The sequence below is a fragment of the Phodopus roborovskii genome, unplaced genomic scaffold, assembly GCF_943737965.1.
Source record: "Phodopus roborovskii unplaced genomic scaffold, PHOROB, whole genome shotgun sequence".
In the NCBI taxonomy this organism is placed as follows: domain Eukaryota; kingdom Metazoa; phylum Chordata; class Mammalia; order Rodentia; family Cricetidae; genus Phodopus; species Phodopus roborovskii.
In genome coordinates, this window is record NW_026125396.1 from 13,087 (window position 1) to 29,561 (window position 16,475).

General features: G+C 35.3%; 1 protein-coding gene across 1 annotated transcript in view; it reads right to left on the bottom strand.

Moving 5' to 3' along the window:
* The window catches only part of LOC127214993 (rab proteins geranylgeranyltransferase component A 1-like), a 66,795-nt gene that overhangs the window by 2,316 nt on the left and 48,004 nt on the right, over positions 1–16,475 (bottom strand). Inside the window, exons 5-7 of the mRNA XM_051175300.1 lie at positions 15,008–15,132; positions 2,600–2,972; positions 101–217 (exon numbers count right to left, since the gene is read on the bottom strand). Coding sequence (XP_051031257.1) covers positions 101–217; positions 2,600–2,972; positions 15,008–15,132 — 615 coding nt within the window. The remainder of the gene's footprint in view (positions 1–100; positions 218–2,599; positions 2,973–15,007; positions 15,133–16,475) is intronic.

Below are 16,475 nucleotides of genomic sequence, written 5' to 3' on the forward strand. Positions count from 1 at the left end.
GTAAAGTTGGAACTTATTGCCTTACTAGAAAATGTAACTGTCCTTTATCCTTCTAAATGAGTAACAGTAACTTGGCTCCCACAGCTGAGCAGCACAGTACCTGTTCCACAATTCCTTCACGAAATGCAAGAATCCTTGTAACATTTTTAAACTCTGCATATCGACTAACGTTTGATTTGATTAGAAGATCAATTAGTAATCCCCGAGAATAAAGAAGCTGTAGGAAGAAAGTGTTGGAGAGGATACAATCAAAGGCAAAATAATGGAAAATGGCAATTACCACAAACAGAAAGACACATACACAAAACTATTAGAATTTAAGTTATGTATACATTTTTAAAATCTAAAATTAATTCATTAACTGTTCACAGTTCAGCACTAAAATTCAAACCAAAAAGACCCTAGGATACAAAAGGTTTCTCCATAACTTGATCTGGCAGTAAAACCTGCACTCCTAAATGGTTCTTCTACTCATGTCTGGATGATGTATGAGTATACATGAATTTCATTACAGAAATGTTAATGGGTTTAGTTATGAAAACTCTTCCAGGTCTGCTAAGAATGTTGCATTGCACACTGCACATCAACATATCCAGTGTATTTCCTTCTGAAATATCCTTGTCATCTGAGTGATATAGTACCTCAGGATCTAGAGACACAAAATATTGAACTGGAAATAGAGCCAGTTGAGTTATAAGAAGAGATGAGTATAGTGAACCACCCCATGCCATCCATGTGGACAAACCAACCAAAAACAATCCAAAATCAAATAAAATAACCTCAAATAGAGGTAAACTTCCACAACAGAGTCAAATTCTAAGCCCCTCAAAATCTAAGTTTATATGACATATGATCTTTTCAAGAAGTGAACAATTTTACTATTGATATTTCTATGAAAGACTGACTTAATTCTTTCAGCATACATTATAATTAATACCAGAGAGGAAAGCAATAAAACTTTACATAGTATTGCCTAGCATGTTTGAAATTCATTTGAAATTATATTTGGCTATTTCCTATGATCATGATACTTATAATTTCTAACCCATTACATAAAAGGATAAAAGCTGTATCTATAATAACTGGAGAAAATTAAATAAAAAGAAATATGGCAGCTCAAAATTTTGATCTCATTCACTAATTTGTGCACCAAAGAACATGATTTCTTAAACAATATTATGTACAATTTTATAAACTATCATATTACTTTATCATTGTGCCAACAAAAGTTAATATTGCATTTTTAGAATTAATCGAAATACTCTGACTAAAAAATTTGCCATGTTATTTGACTACCTTGTTCCTAACACTATAAAACTGATACACATTATTTTTAAAATGACATTTATTAGCTCTATAAAATAGCGTGGTTTTGCATTTGCTTAAAAAATAATTACCTTTGATTTCACACTCAATGAAGAGGCAAATATTAATAGAGACCAAAAATGCATTTATATGTCAAATAAAGCTTAAAACAAGTGAATTTCAGTTTTCACTGAAGAATAAAAACAAATCTCAACTAAAATTATCTTACACATAAGTTTCTGAAGCATGGAAATAATACATGTACCATATTTAATCACAAGGCTTTTTACCAATGTCCCCTAAGTGATTTGCCATAGCAATTGCATATTCATGAGAGATGAAAAAAGCTGCAATTACACTAAAATAATCAGATAATTCTCAAACAGTTCTTTTGTCTATTTGGTATATTGTCTCCATAACTGAAGTATATAAGATTACTTAGAATCCCTTTTAATTGGAAAAAAAAAAAAAAAACTTTTATGGTGACTTCACTATTCTGAAGTACAATATTTCATGCAGGGAAATATTCATATTTATACACATTAAATTCAAAGCGAACAGCGGAGCAGGCATACAGATTTCATCAGCAACATGCAAGGTACATGAATTGTCTCTTCCCTTTCTCTTATCACACCCTTTATGGCAAGTCTGATTGGATATTTTATTATTATTTTGATAAAAAATAACCTTGTTTCTTATGAACCTAATGCAGTATTGAAGCCTCTCATGATCCAGCAATGTCATCGGAAATTACAATGAGCTAACATTAGAGTTAATTATGGAAACACTAGAAAAGACAAAAGAATTCTTCACATCTTTTGCCACCAGGAGAAAGATGTGCTCCAGTGTTCTCAAACCTGACGATGTGATATTCAAAAATGCATTTGCTTATTGAGAACACTTATATTGAGGACACTTTTATAAGGGCTATTCATACTAATATTTTAGTGTACTTGGGGGGGGGTTCAAGACAGGGTTTCTCCATGGCTTTAGGAGGCTGTCCTGGAACTTGCTCTTGTAGACCAGGCTAGTCTCCAACTCACAGAGATCCACCTACCTCTGCCTCTCAAGTGTTAGGATTAAAGGCATGTGGAACTAACATCTGGCTTTTAGTGTATTTTAACCTATACTCAAAGCAACCATTTTGTAACAGAATTATAAAATTGTGTTTATGATCTTTCTATAAAGCAAACAATTTACAATTCAGAAACTAAAATAAAGAAAAGTACACTTAGAGATCCAGATGCTGTTTTCAATATTGTTCTATGTTAAGATGTGTAAAATTGATACTTACTTTTGATACTAAATCAATATTAAATCTTCTTCCTTCTTTAATAATCTGTGAGTAAGTAATTATATTTTTCTTTGGTTGCTCTGTGTTGTCTTGTACTTTAGGCACATTTTCACTTGGCTCTTCTTCTGAAGGTTTATCATCGCTATAATTCTCTTTTTCTCCTGCTGCTTCAGCCTCATTTACTTCTAGTGAACTCTCTGGATCACTAATCTGAGTTTGTTCTGCTGGTGTTTCACAGCTCTGGGTGTTTATTGACTCATCTGCGACAGGCAGGCAAGCAGCCTCTGTAGCCTCTATGGAGTTCGTGTGTATTACAGAAGCATGATTTTTCTGCAGTGCACCAGCTTCTTCAACATCTTTGTGCAAATCCTGACTAATAAGAAATCATGACAATAATCAGTATCATGCTTCTGATATGTCTACCTTGCTACAATTTCTTACTACATTAAATTTTCATGACAAGTATGACTCCTCTATCCTTTTGTCTGAAGTTCAGGGTACATATTGTTAAAGTTTCCATATGAAATTTGAAATTTAAGATATTGAAGAGATCATGAACATGAATATTTTTGAGAATTTGAGGCAGGCAAAGGAATATTATTCTAAAAACAAACCAGCACAGTGTAACTATCAAACTGAACAGATAGAGCTATAACCCAACACCATTACTGATTAACATTCTAAATGTACTTAGTCCTACACTATGCCGGGATAATAGGACCCGCCATCAAGTTTGTTCTAAAAGTGAACTGACACATTGCATTCAAAGAACCCAACATTGTAAGTGGAACAGAGCAAATGCTCAATAATAGTAACTTTCAGAGGATTAATACTGAGGCTCTTAAGACTTGGTAGTGTGAGAGACATACCTTCATTCAAGGGAGGGGGAAGTGTGTCATGTCACTTTTCCTATTACTTTGTGGTACCTACCAGATCTTTTCACAGTGTTTCTTGTTTACTATTGATATTTATTACCCCACTGAAAGCTTCATTTTCAAAGTTATTACTAAAGTAAGCATTTTAGTCTACAGTTCTCTTGACACAACAGACTCATATTTGGCTTTCCTACATTGTGAATTTCGGTTCCAGAAAATCCACTCTTCTTCTTGTTCACTATCTGGTCCCAATTCCTTGTATTTGATGTCTGTTAACTAAGCATATACTAACTGAATATTTAAGAGCTAACAGTGGCCCTTCCACTATCAAGCAAGCCTAAACCCTACTTCCTGAAAAATCTTACTCTTTATGTCTCTAAAACAAATATCTTCCATCTTTATTTTTAAACTGCTTTCACATATGACATCTCTATCACCCAATTAATCATCTCAAGCCCCCATATTTTATCCCTTATCATGTTTTGTCATATGGGCTATTCTTCCCACTCCTCATAATATCAAAATTACTCTAGTTCCAAATATAACCACATATTAACTATCTATGTAGTATAGAAAATTCTAAATTTCAAAACAACCATATTTATCAGTTACTCCATGAACTATGAAGTATGGGTGCAGTTTATTTTGCATGTATTTACCTTTCTAATTGCCCTTTGGTTTTACAGTGTGGATTGATCATGCTTAAGCTACATCATCAAATATTAAATGTTAGCAAATCCAAAATCTTTTGAGCATCATGTTAGTAATCAAAAGATTTTAAATTATGGAACAATTTGGGCAAAAGATACTCAGTAAAGTCTATGTCAGTATTCTAAAATTGAAAAAAAAAGCAATCCTGAAGCACATCTGTTTCCAAGTGTAGTCATCTGAATGAGAACTATTCCCCATAGTCTCAAGCATTCAAATACTTGGTCCATAGTTGGTATTGCAGTCTGAGAAGTTTGGGAGGAGTGGACTTACTGGAAGAAGTATATCAGTGAGGGTAGCCTTTGACAGTTCAATGCCTCAGTCTACTCCATTTGCTCATTCTGCTACATGATACATATTTGTGGATCAAGAGATGAGCCCTCAACATCCTGCTCCAACCATCATGCCATTGTTTGCTACCATTCTTCCTTGCCATGGCAGACTCTTATCCCTCTAATCCCTTTCTTCTGTAAATTGCCTTGGTCATGGTATTTTATCACAACAGTTTTAAAAAAAAAAAAAAAGTAACAGAGACTTTGGTTCCAGAGAGTAGGCTAGTAGCATGCACTGAGTCCTCTGTGTATGTTGTAGCTGTTAGCTTGGTGTTTTGTGGGCCTCCTAACTATAGGAACAGTTATGTCTCTGACTAGGTTGCCTTGTCCAGCTGTGGTGGGAGGACTTTTGTCTTGTCTCGCTGTATTGTTTGGTCAGGTTGGGATGTTACCCATTAGAAGTCTGTTCATTTTGATGGGAATTTGGGATGGGGTGTGGTGGTGGAAGTGGATCCTGGAGAAAGAGGAAGTGGGGAGGTGGATATGGCAAAAGTAGAGAGAGGGGAAACTGTGCTGGGAATGTATTGTATGAGGAAAGAATCTATTTTCAAACTGTCAACAAATTATCAAAATGTAATGATAACTTCGATGAAATTTAATTTAAATAGCAACTGATAATCACTAATCATCAGCAAGACTTTTCCTAAGTAGGTAACAACAGTGGGGAAATGACCTAGGTCCCAATACCTCATGTCATTACTTGGGAGGTCCATTTACCTTATCTTTCATAATATCATAAGATAAACTAATATACATGAAAAGTATTTAATAAACAAAAAAGTCAGAAATAAGGTATAGATCCAATCTTGAGTTAGTTAAATTGCCTGTAGGTCAAAAGAAAAACCTCCATTGACTCACATGATGGAAACTCTGGCCATGCCATTACAATTAACATTAAAAACAAAAAATCAGGGATAGAAAGATGGTTCAGCAGTAAAAAAATGTTTGCTGCTTGTCTTATTTTAATTTCTGTTTGAATGATAAAACACTGATCAATGGAAATTTGGAAAGTTTTTTGGCTTAGAGGTTACAGTCCATTATGGCAAGAAGTCAATACAAGAAGTCAAGATGGGAAACTGGATATAGGTACTGAAACAGAGACCATGAAGGAACTGAATTATGGTATTACAAGTTATTACTGGATTATTTCCTCTCACTACCTTAGTTAGCTACCTTCTTAACTAGCTCTGGACCACCTGCATGAGGACTGCACTGCCCACAGTGAGCTGGGTTCTTCCACATCAAACTACAGTAAGCAAAGTAATGCACAAGCATGCACATAGCCAACCAGCAGTCAATTTCTTGATCTTTCACGCTTTCCCTGGGTGACTCTGATTTTTGCCAAGCTGATGAAAACAAACTAGCACACTGATCTTGCAGAAAAAGCAGGGTTCCAATGCCATGCTGAGGAGCTTAAAACTACCTTTAATTTTAGCTCCAGGGGATCTAATACCTTCTTCCAAAAGAACCCACACATACATATGCATAAATAAAGGTTAAAAGTTATATCCTTTAAAAATCAAGTTATGATATAAAATGTGATTTGTATCTTTTCCACAGTAATGTCCCCATCTGTATTTGCTTTCATTCTGAAAACTGATAAAACTTAAGATGACAACTTTCAACAAAAGTTCCATGCCTAAAGATTTGAGTAAGAAATGACAGAGTAATTAATTATACTACACAGACAAGATAGAATATGGCAACTTCTTTTATTATAGACTGTGATGAGAACAGCATGGAAATTGAGCATAACAACTGATTTATTCAGTAGCTATCTCGTATATTAAGTAAAAAGAGGTTTCATGTAGTAAATGAAATCCATTATTCAATGCTGGACAACCTGAAAGCTAAAAGTCAAAACGTTTCATTAAAGTTGTAATCAAAGGTTAAATAACTCTAAGGCACTAGGAAAGAAATTCCTATTTTAGAATTTGTTCTACTACTACAAACTACTAAATTTCAGTGTTCTCAACACCACAAGTTGGTCAAGTTCCTAGCTCTACAAGAAATAGAAGCATAAAAACATACTACTATTCCCACTTTATTAAAAACCAAAGAATTTTTGGAGTTCTGCCAAGTGTTAGCCTCATATCTAAAAAAATTATGAAGACACTAGAAATTCCTAAACCCCCAAATAATTACTGTGTAACCAAATTCTTTTAAGCAAAAGGGTGATATTTTCATGAATTTAAAACCTTACATTGTGGTTCATATATAAGCAGCATTTTCATAAAAAATTTTCATCTGCCAAGGAAAATTTAAGAATAACAGTTCAATTTTAGTAACTCAAATGTATTTGAAAACCATGAAAATGTATGTGCAAATATTTTAGCAAATTGTAAGCCCCCAAAGAAGCTCTTAATATAAAAACATTCACTATCAAATAATTTTGCAAATTAAGACAAATATCACTTATACTTCCAACCTGAATCTCAAAGGCCATTAGAGATGGATTGTATTTTTTAAAATAATTTACCCTAACTAAACTAAAAATGTTGATTGCTTTGTATAAACGTACCTAAAAAAAACTAATTGCCAACTTAAAGAACTCGGATCACTCATGAGTGGTAATAACCAAAGAGCACTTCCAAATAAATTTGCCATATTAATACTTTGTAATCCTTTATGTGGGTTCAATACACACACACACACACACACACACACACACACACACTGTAAACTAGCTGGTTACTTTATTTAGGACAGATGTTCACAGTTGTACAATTTTTGTATAATTATGCAAATATGTGTTGCATATATATATATATATATATATATATATATATATATATATATATAGTGGAATATTTGTTTAACTGTGTAAAGATGTGTTGCATTTGTTTAATTTTGTAAAGATATGTTGCTGTTTTACCTTGCCTGCCTAAGGCACCTGACTGATCAAATAAAAAGCTACAGAGCCAATAACAATGGAGGAGGTATAGGCAGAGAATAAGAGGAGGAATTTAGATTCTAGAGAAAAAAAGGAGAGGACAAGGAGACAACAGGGGCTAGATACAAACATTTCAGGGACCTACAGAATATGGCATTTAAGAGAGTGAGACAGGTCTGCTCCTGGCAGCTATGATCTACTTCATAAAAGGATAACAGGCATCAAAGGACATCCATAAGGAGTTCACGTCATTGTGGCAAAACTAGGCATTTGGGCAGGAAACTGCCTCGACTTCTGACAGTATGCTGTCCAAACTGGACAAGTAGGACACAAAAGAAAAAGACTGTCAAACTTTTGTCAGTTGCTGTTTCAAAGAAAATCCTGTCAGGTATTCTAGAGATGTAGGAAAAAGATGGATACCCCAATGTTGTATCGACAAAACTTAGGTGACTGTTCAGACATCTAGTTATTTTTCTCATTTCTATATTTTGGAAGATCTTTTCTCTATACTTCCTGCTTACTCAGTTGATTTTATCTCCTTCTCAGGTCTCTGATGGAATTGAAGGAGATATAGTTATAGTTTTTCTCATTACCATATTTAGAAAAGAGATTTAAATAAGAAAAGTTAAGTATATAAGATTAGAAACATAAAAGCTTAAATTGTTTAATCTAAGAAAATGTTTATTCCACTCAGGCATATACCCAAAAGATACACATTCACACAACAAAAACATCTGTTGAACTATGTTCATAACAGTGTATTTGTAATAGCCTGAACCTGGAAGCAACCTAAAGGCCCCTCAACTGAAGAATGGATGGAGAAAATGTGGTACATTTATACAGTAGTGTACTACTCAGGAGAAAACAACAACAACAACAACAACAATGGAATCTTGAAATTCGATGGCAAATGGATGGGACTAGAAGAAAACATCCTGAGTGAGGTAACCGAGTTACAAAAAGACAAGCACAGTATGTACTCACTCATATATGGTTTTGGGACATAGAGCAAGGATTACTAGCCTACATCCCACACCGCTAGAAAAGCTAGGAAACAAGGGGGATCCTTACAGAGATATACATGGTCCCTTGGAAAAGGGGAAAGGGACAAGATCTCCCAAGAAAATTGGGAACATGGGAGGAGGGGAGAGGGAGTCAGGGAGAAGAGGAGGGCAGAGGTAGGCATGAGGAATAAGGAAGATTAAGTCATGGAAAGAATAGAGGAGAGCAAGAAAAGAGATACCATAATAGAGGGAGTCATTATAGGTTTTAAGAGAAATCTGACACTAGGGAAATGTCCAGAGATCTACAAGGATGACCACAACTAACAATCTAAGCAATAATGGATAGGCTACCTTAATGCCCTTCCCCGATAATGAGATTGATTACTTCCTCATATACCATCCTAGCCCCTTCATCTGGTAGCTGATGGAAGCAGAAGCAGACACCCACAGCTAATCACTGAGCCAAACTCTTGGAATGCAGTTACATACAGGGAGGAATGATGAACAAAGGGGTCAAGACCAGGCTGGAGAAACCAAACTACTGACCTGAACAAGGGGTAGCTCATGGATTCCAGTCAGATGGCTGGGAAAACAGCATAAGACCAACCCAGATTCCCTGAATGTGGGGTTAGTTGGGAGGACTGGGCAGTCTATGGGGCTTCTGGTAATGGATCAGGATTTATACCTCGTATACAAATGGATTTTGGGAGCCATTACACTTAGAGGGATACTCCTTCAGCTGAGATACAATGGGAGGGCATAGGCTCTGCTACAAATGATATGACAGACTTTGAAGACTCCCCATAGAAGGCCTCACCCTCCCTGGGGAGCAGAAATGGGATCAGATGGGGGTTGGTGGGGGTAACAGAGGAGGACAGGAGGGTGTGGGAACTGGGAGTGATATAAAACAAGCTTGTTTCTAATTTAAATTTATTTATATATAATGTGTGGAAGTCTAAGATATTTTTGGGTTGATAATACAAGTAAGGATAGAAAGTTAATTAGGTACACAGCTTTGGACTCACCAAGATAGGATTTCCTAAATACAAAGGTACTGAATATTATAAATGTAATTCTTATTTGGTAATTCATCTTATTGTATATACTCTTAACTATGCTAAAGCTAAAACTTTTCTTTTTATTCAGACAATAAGGCAGAAATGTTGTAGAGTATTTGTTTAACTATGTAAATATGTGTTATAAAATTATGTGTTGTAGAATAACTATGTAATGATGTGTTACATATGTTTGCTGTGGAATATCTGTTTAATTATGACTAGATGTGTTGCATTTGTTTATTATGTAAAGATGTACTACTGTTTAACCTGACTGTTTAAGGCACGTGATTGATCTCACAAAAAGCTAAATGGACAATACTGAGGGAGTAAGTATAGGCAGAACTTTTGGGAAGGGAGAGTAACAAGGAGGACCAAATGGCTTGACAGATTTTGTTGACCCCTCCTGGAAGGTACCACCCTCCCTGTGGAGTGGGGGAGTGGAATGGGTTCGGAGGGAGGGATGGGGGGAGGGAGAGAAATGGGAGGGAGAGGGAACTGGGATCGATATGTAAAATAAGAAGAAAAGAAAAAAAAGAAGGCAGCAGGCAGGAAGACACCAGGGACCAGGCAGCCAGAGAAGGTGAGGAGGGAAAATAGGACATACAGGATGAAAGAAAAGGCAAAATGTAGATGAACAGGAACAGGTTAAATTAAGTAAAAAGAGCTAGTGGGACAATACTAACCTAAGGCCAAGCATTCATAATTAATAGTAAATCTTTGTGTCTTTATTTTCGAAGCTTGTTGGCAACCTAACAAAAATTTCAACTACAGTTCACTAGTTTTCACCTTTTGCACATTTTCTTCCCCAATATAGAATGTTGTAGAAATTGTGATATTTTAATTGATATATGCACTTTGTTCTAAGGCCATTCATTTTTGATTTGCATAGTATATTATATTGCTTTCCAGGCTCTTATTCCTAACAACAAATACTCCAAGACTACTCAAAAGAATTACAGAAATCAGACTATCCAAACTATTCCATAAAATTGTATTAATCTTGACTTTCTGTAATATATTATAGAAATCTGTCTAGTTGTTACCAACTTAAATGCTTTACACATTACAGAATAAAGCTAAAATATCAAACTTTCATTACATTTCCCAAGAACAAAAAAATTTCATGAGATTAGCAGCAGGTAACACTGGTTCCCTACTCAACCATAACAGTGTTTTTCCTTACTATGAGATACACTTTGTTCTTGACAATTTATTGGGCAGAAGATCCCCAGCCCTAGGAATGATTCATGAACAATCAAACTTTTATTTTGTAATTTTATTTCCTTTTTGGTGTAATGGCTTTAAGAATATGTATGTACTTCAGTTTTATCCAAACAGTTAAGGTAGAATCCTTTAAAAGTCTTGGCAAAGACTTTCTCTAATCTGTGATTATGTTATAATATATTTTATTTATATGAATGAAACATAAATGAAAATGTAAACTATAATTATAAATCTATAATCTGCCATTTCCTTTCCTGTATAAAGATTTTAGTTGTGTGTGAAAATTATGTGGAATCATGACAACTATCTAGCAAGTAACTCAAGTAATCCTGGATGGAAAGATAAAAGTACACCTTTAGTACTCCTTAGTACTGCAACAGGCAAATAAGCTACAAATCCTCTGACAACCTACTTGATACAACTGGTTCCAACAACTTTTAATTGGCATGCTTTCACAGCCTGAAACAAACTTATTGTACACAATAATAAACAACTTCCTCTAAACTGAAAAAATGCAGTGTACACTATATCGATTTTTTTTTCATTCTTCTTATTGAACAGCTAATACTGTTCAAGAAGTTTACTGTTTATGTTTCTGGAGTTCAAAATGAAGAAGTAGAATTTCAGATTCCTGTCACAATAAAATATTCATTTTTGATATATCAATCCACCATTAAAAGTCGGTCCATTTTAATTGTAGAATCACATTTTCAGTTCTGGTTTAATCTTATGTCACTTATATCAACAAGGGGGAAATATTAGTCATTTATATTCCACAATAAAAAACAAAACAAATATGTTGTTAACATAATTTAGAACAATAAAATGTCTTCTTCCTAGGCTCTGTGAGTAAAGCTATTTACCACCAATTTTGACAACTTGAACCTGATCCTAGGGTCCACATGGTCGAAAGGAGAATTGACTCCAGCAAACACACACACACATGCATGCGAGCATACACTTATAAAACATACATACTCATACAAACAAAATTAATTTAAAAATTAATTTATTGCTAAAGAAAAAGGCATGAATATGAAATTAACATTCAAGATATTTTATGTCTAAGAATTATTTTCATTTGTGTGACTAGTGGGAATAATTAATGCTATGTGAGTGACAGTTATGTGGCTTGATCTATTGGGGGCAAGGGGCTTGTAGTGAGACAACAATTTTACCTGGGTACATAAACTAGCTTTTTGGAGACTATATACCTTATATAGCCTTGATACAGGGTGGGGAGGGGCTTGGTCCTGCCTCAGCTTGGTATGCCAGACTTTTGTTGACTCCCCATGGGAGTCCTTATCCCCTCAGAAGAGTGGATGCAGGGGTAGGAAAGGAGGGCAAGAGAAGGGGAGGGAGGGGGAACTGGGGTTGGTATGTAAAATGAAACAAAAAATTTAATTAAAAAAAAAAGGTGAAGGGACTGAAGAAATAAGAGAAAAGTCTGCTTATGAAGAGGACCCAGGTTCCACTCCCAGCAACCATTATCAGGCAATTCACATCCACTTGAAACTCTACCTCCAGGATCTGTTACCTCTGGTCTATGAGAACACCAGCAATCATATGCACACACCCATATGTTCCATGTTCTAATGAGGAAGCACTTTCATGAAGTTTGATAGTAGCAGAACAAAAACAGTCATAAGTCAGGGCAATTTTAAAATAGATTGGTGGAAGGCTGGATGGCTCAGCACTTAGCACTTGCTGCACTTCCAGAGGACCCAAGTTCAGTTCCAAGCACCCATGTCAGGTGGCTCACAACTGAGTATAATTCCATCTCTAGGAGAACTGATGCCTCTGGACTCCACTGGTACCTGCATTCATGTGCACATAACTCACATGCAGACATATATAACTATGTATAATTAAAAATAAGTAAAAATAAAATACGTTGCTGGAAACATCAGATAGGCAGCTACAGATGGGGGAATCTCCTTCTCTAGCACCATGTCATACCATGATTATAATGGACTAAACCTCTGAACTGTAAGCCCCCAATTATTTAATGCTGTGTGCCTTCTCCTAATCTATATAAGAATTAAAGCTAGAAATATGGTTACTTTCTCCCCCCCACCATATAAACTAAGAAGTATTTCTGAGCATACAGAGTACAATCACAACAAATCAAGGATATTGGAATACCTTATGTCCTCTTGAGTTCAAAGCTCAAAGCTGGGCAATACAGTAAGGTCCTCTCTCACAAAAACAAAAGCAAAAGCAAAAGAGGTACAATGGAAATAGCATAGGCTTCTGACTTACAAAATTGTGATTTGAAATCCTGGTTTCATGAGAACCTCCTCTCACTGAACTTCAGTTTATCCACTTGTAACAAATCATTCACATGGCTTTGGCACAGAATAAAACAAATCAAATGTAATAAGACATATTAAGGAGGGCTACAGCTACTGCTACAAAAATAATAACCAACAACTGCAGGTACTTTTTGTTCCCCTTTCATTACTCAGTTGTTTAACTGCAAAAGATAACTTAAAGGAAAACAACCTTTGAATAGTAAAAGCATGTTCAAAGAGGCAGCACTCAGGATAAAACTCTGATAAAATAATCTTCATACTCCCTAGAGTCTGATGTCAAAGCAAATGATATTCTGAGGTTGGGGAATGAGGAGACAATTCACCTCATGCCACGTACAAAACAGTAAACTCAAAGTGGGTCATGGAAGTACTTTTTGAGGAGACAAAATCTTCTGGATGTACATCCAAGAAAAGAGATCTTAGACTCGATGTCAAAGACATAATACACAGAAGGAAAGATGAGCAAATGGCAGCTCGTTAAATTTTGTAAAAGCTTTCCATTGACATCTCTTAATTTTTTTATAAAGCCTGCTCTACAAAATACCCTGTTTAAAGAGAATGAAACAACAATTTACAGTTAAGGAGAACATGATTTTTAAACTACACAGTTAACAAAGAACACATAACTAGAAAAAGATTTCATCAATCAACAGACAGTTCACCCAAAAAAAAAAAAAAAAACATCGATGATAAAAAGAAGTACAAGAAAAATACACAAAATCAGCCATCAGTAAAATTCAAACTAAAATAAAAAACAGGGATGGGAATGTAGCTCAATTAGTATAGAGTGCTTGCATAGCTTGCAGGAATCAACATGTTTGATCTCCAACATTATATAAACACAGGGAAGGGTGCACATCTGTAATAGCATCACTCTGGGAGGATGAGGCATGAGCAGAGACATGAGCTAAGCAACATAAAAAGATACATTCCCATACATTTAAAAATGTAAAAATAAAGGAATGGGTTCTTCCAACTGTTCCATCTCATGGACCAATAGGGTAGGAGACAACAATCCCTCATAATGGGTAATGGGAATATGCAAAGCTAAAAAGCCTATGTATAGCAAAGGTAACAGCCAGTCAAATGAAGAAGCAACCCACAGAGTATAAGAAAGCCTTTGCCAGGTATATTTGTGACAGAGTATTGGTGACCAGTATCTACAACAAACTCAACTGAACATCAAGAAAACAAATCTAATTTAAAAATGGAAGACCAATTGCTAATTTATTCAAGAAGCATCCATACTGACATCCATAGTGGCTATACCACACTTACACAGCAGTGTAAAAATCAATGTCTTGTGTACATTCATTTTTTCTTAAAAAAAACTATTTATTTTATTTTATACACATGAGTATTCTGCCTGCATGTATGCATATATACCAAGTGCATGCCTGGTTTCCAAGGAGGAAAGAAGAGGGCACCTGAGCTCCTAGAAGTAAGTAGAGTTATGGATTGTCGTGAACCACCATGTTGTTATTGTTAGGAATAAAACTTGGGCCCTCTGCAAGAATAGCAAGTGCTTTTAATATCTGAGTCATCTCTTGCACTGTCAGCCTGCTTTCTTATACTGCCCAGGACAAATGTCCAAGGGTGGCACTGATCCTACTGAGCTGGCCCCTCCTATATCAATCATTAATCAGCAAAATGCCCCTGCAGACTTGCTTACAGGCCTAGTGGCATTTTCTCAATTGAAGTTGCCCCTCCCCAGATGGCCATAGCTTGGGTGAAGTTGACAGACTAACCAGCACAGCCCTATTGTAACATGGGGTTATTAAAAAGGTAAAATGAAAGGTATGGCATTGTTAGATGTTGTTATTATTTTAAAACTAGAGAACAGTGAAAGTTATAGCTGAAAAAGAAGGAAAGCCAATGCATTGATTTATTGATTTTACTACAGCAATATCCTTATTATCCAATTTTCCTGAAAAAAAAAAAAAGTGTTAAAAGGGGGAAAACCTATTCTTACTTAATGCTACATAAATAATTTTCATACCTGGCATAACAAAATACTTCTACATGTTGAATTGTTTTGTCCCTGCTACTAAGAAGAATAGCCTCCTCATTTTCAAATACTTGTTCTTGCCATGATGAATTTTCAGTCACAACATCACTGTTTTCCTAAACAAAACACAGAAAAAGAGTTTTAACTAAAATGAAAGATCTGAACTTAAAATTTTAAAAGAAAATCGTATCTTGTCTTACATTCATGTGTTTATTTTTATCACAACAAAAATCAATGCTTCAGAGTAACTGACTGACTCCAACAGCGTGCCAGCTTCAAAGGAGGCAGAGGGAAACTGCATAAAATCTATCAAAAGCTAGCTTTGGTATACAGTCTCTGAGGCCCTGTTGTATTTGGAAAATGCTACTTCCTTCAAGTCATCTACCCTCTGGCTCTTATAAACCTCTATGCCATCATCAGCATAGATCCCTGAGTTTTGATAGACAGTATATGATATGATATAGACATTCCATTTAGCGATAAGCATTTCAAAGTCTCTAACTCTCTGCATGTTTTCCAGAGGGACACAGTCATTTTTATGCAATGATATTTAAACTATAATATCACTGTGGCTTTTCACCCATGCTTTTGTCCTCAGGAAAGCTACTGCTGATATATTCCATTAAATCAATGAAAGTAAGCACCATGCTTAGTAGAGTAATGGAATGTTAGAAGTATATAATAGTTTTTAGCTAATGAATAGAGATTCCTGGAATATTATCATTCTCTATTCCCAACTTTCTCAGCTAATTTGAGAAATAGTACAGTATGAGTTCATGTAAGATATTCTCAGCATAAGTTATATTCAAGTCACATATACCCATATCTATATAAAGTGTGTCATATAAAAAATGTTAAACTACATGGCATGACTTAAATAACCACACCACAGAGCCACTTATCTCTAAAACTGTTTGTTACCAGGACTTTCCCACCAGCCTCGTCCCATAGCTGAGTCAGCCCCCAAATAACACACAGACACTATATTAATTATGAATCAGTTGGCTGGTTTCTTATTGGCTAGCTCTGTCTACATAATTAACCCATAATTTTATATATATATAATTTTTTTAACATGGTCTTATCATAGTGAGAACGCCAGACTTATGTGTCCTCTCTTCCTGAGATGACATCAGGGCTCCATCCTACATTTCCCAGAATCTTCCACCTCTCCTAGTCCCACCTATCTTGCTTCCCTATTGGCCAACACTGCTTTATTCATTAACCAATAGGAGAAACATATTTACAGAATGACATCTGCCATCAACTCTTTATGATGGGTACTCAACAGTTATAGTAACAAGAAGCTACCAGAGGAAAAATAATTTCTGAACTTCAATTTTTTTCTTTCTTTTTCCTTTAACTGCCTCTGACACATGATAGAAATAAACATACAAACCAGAGGATTTTCCAAATTAAATATTAATCTTCAAATAACTGATAGTACATTGTATTTTTA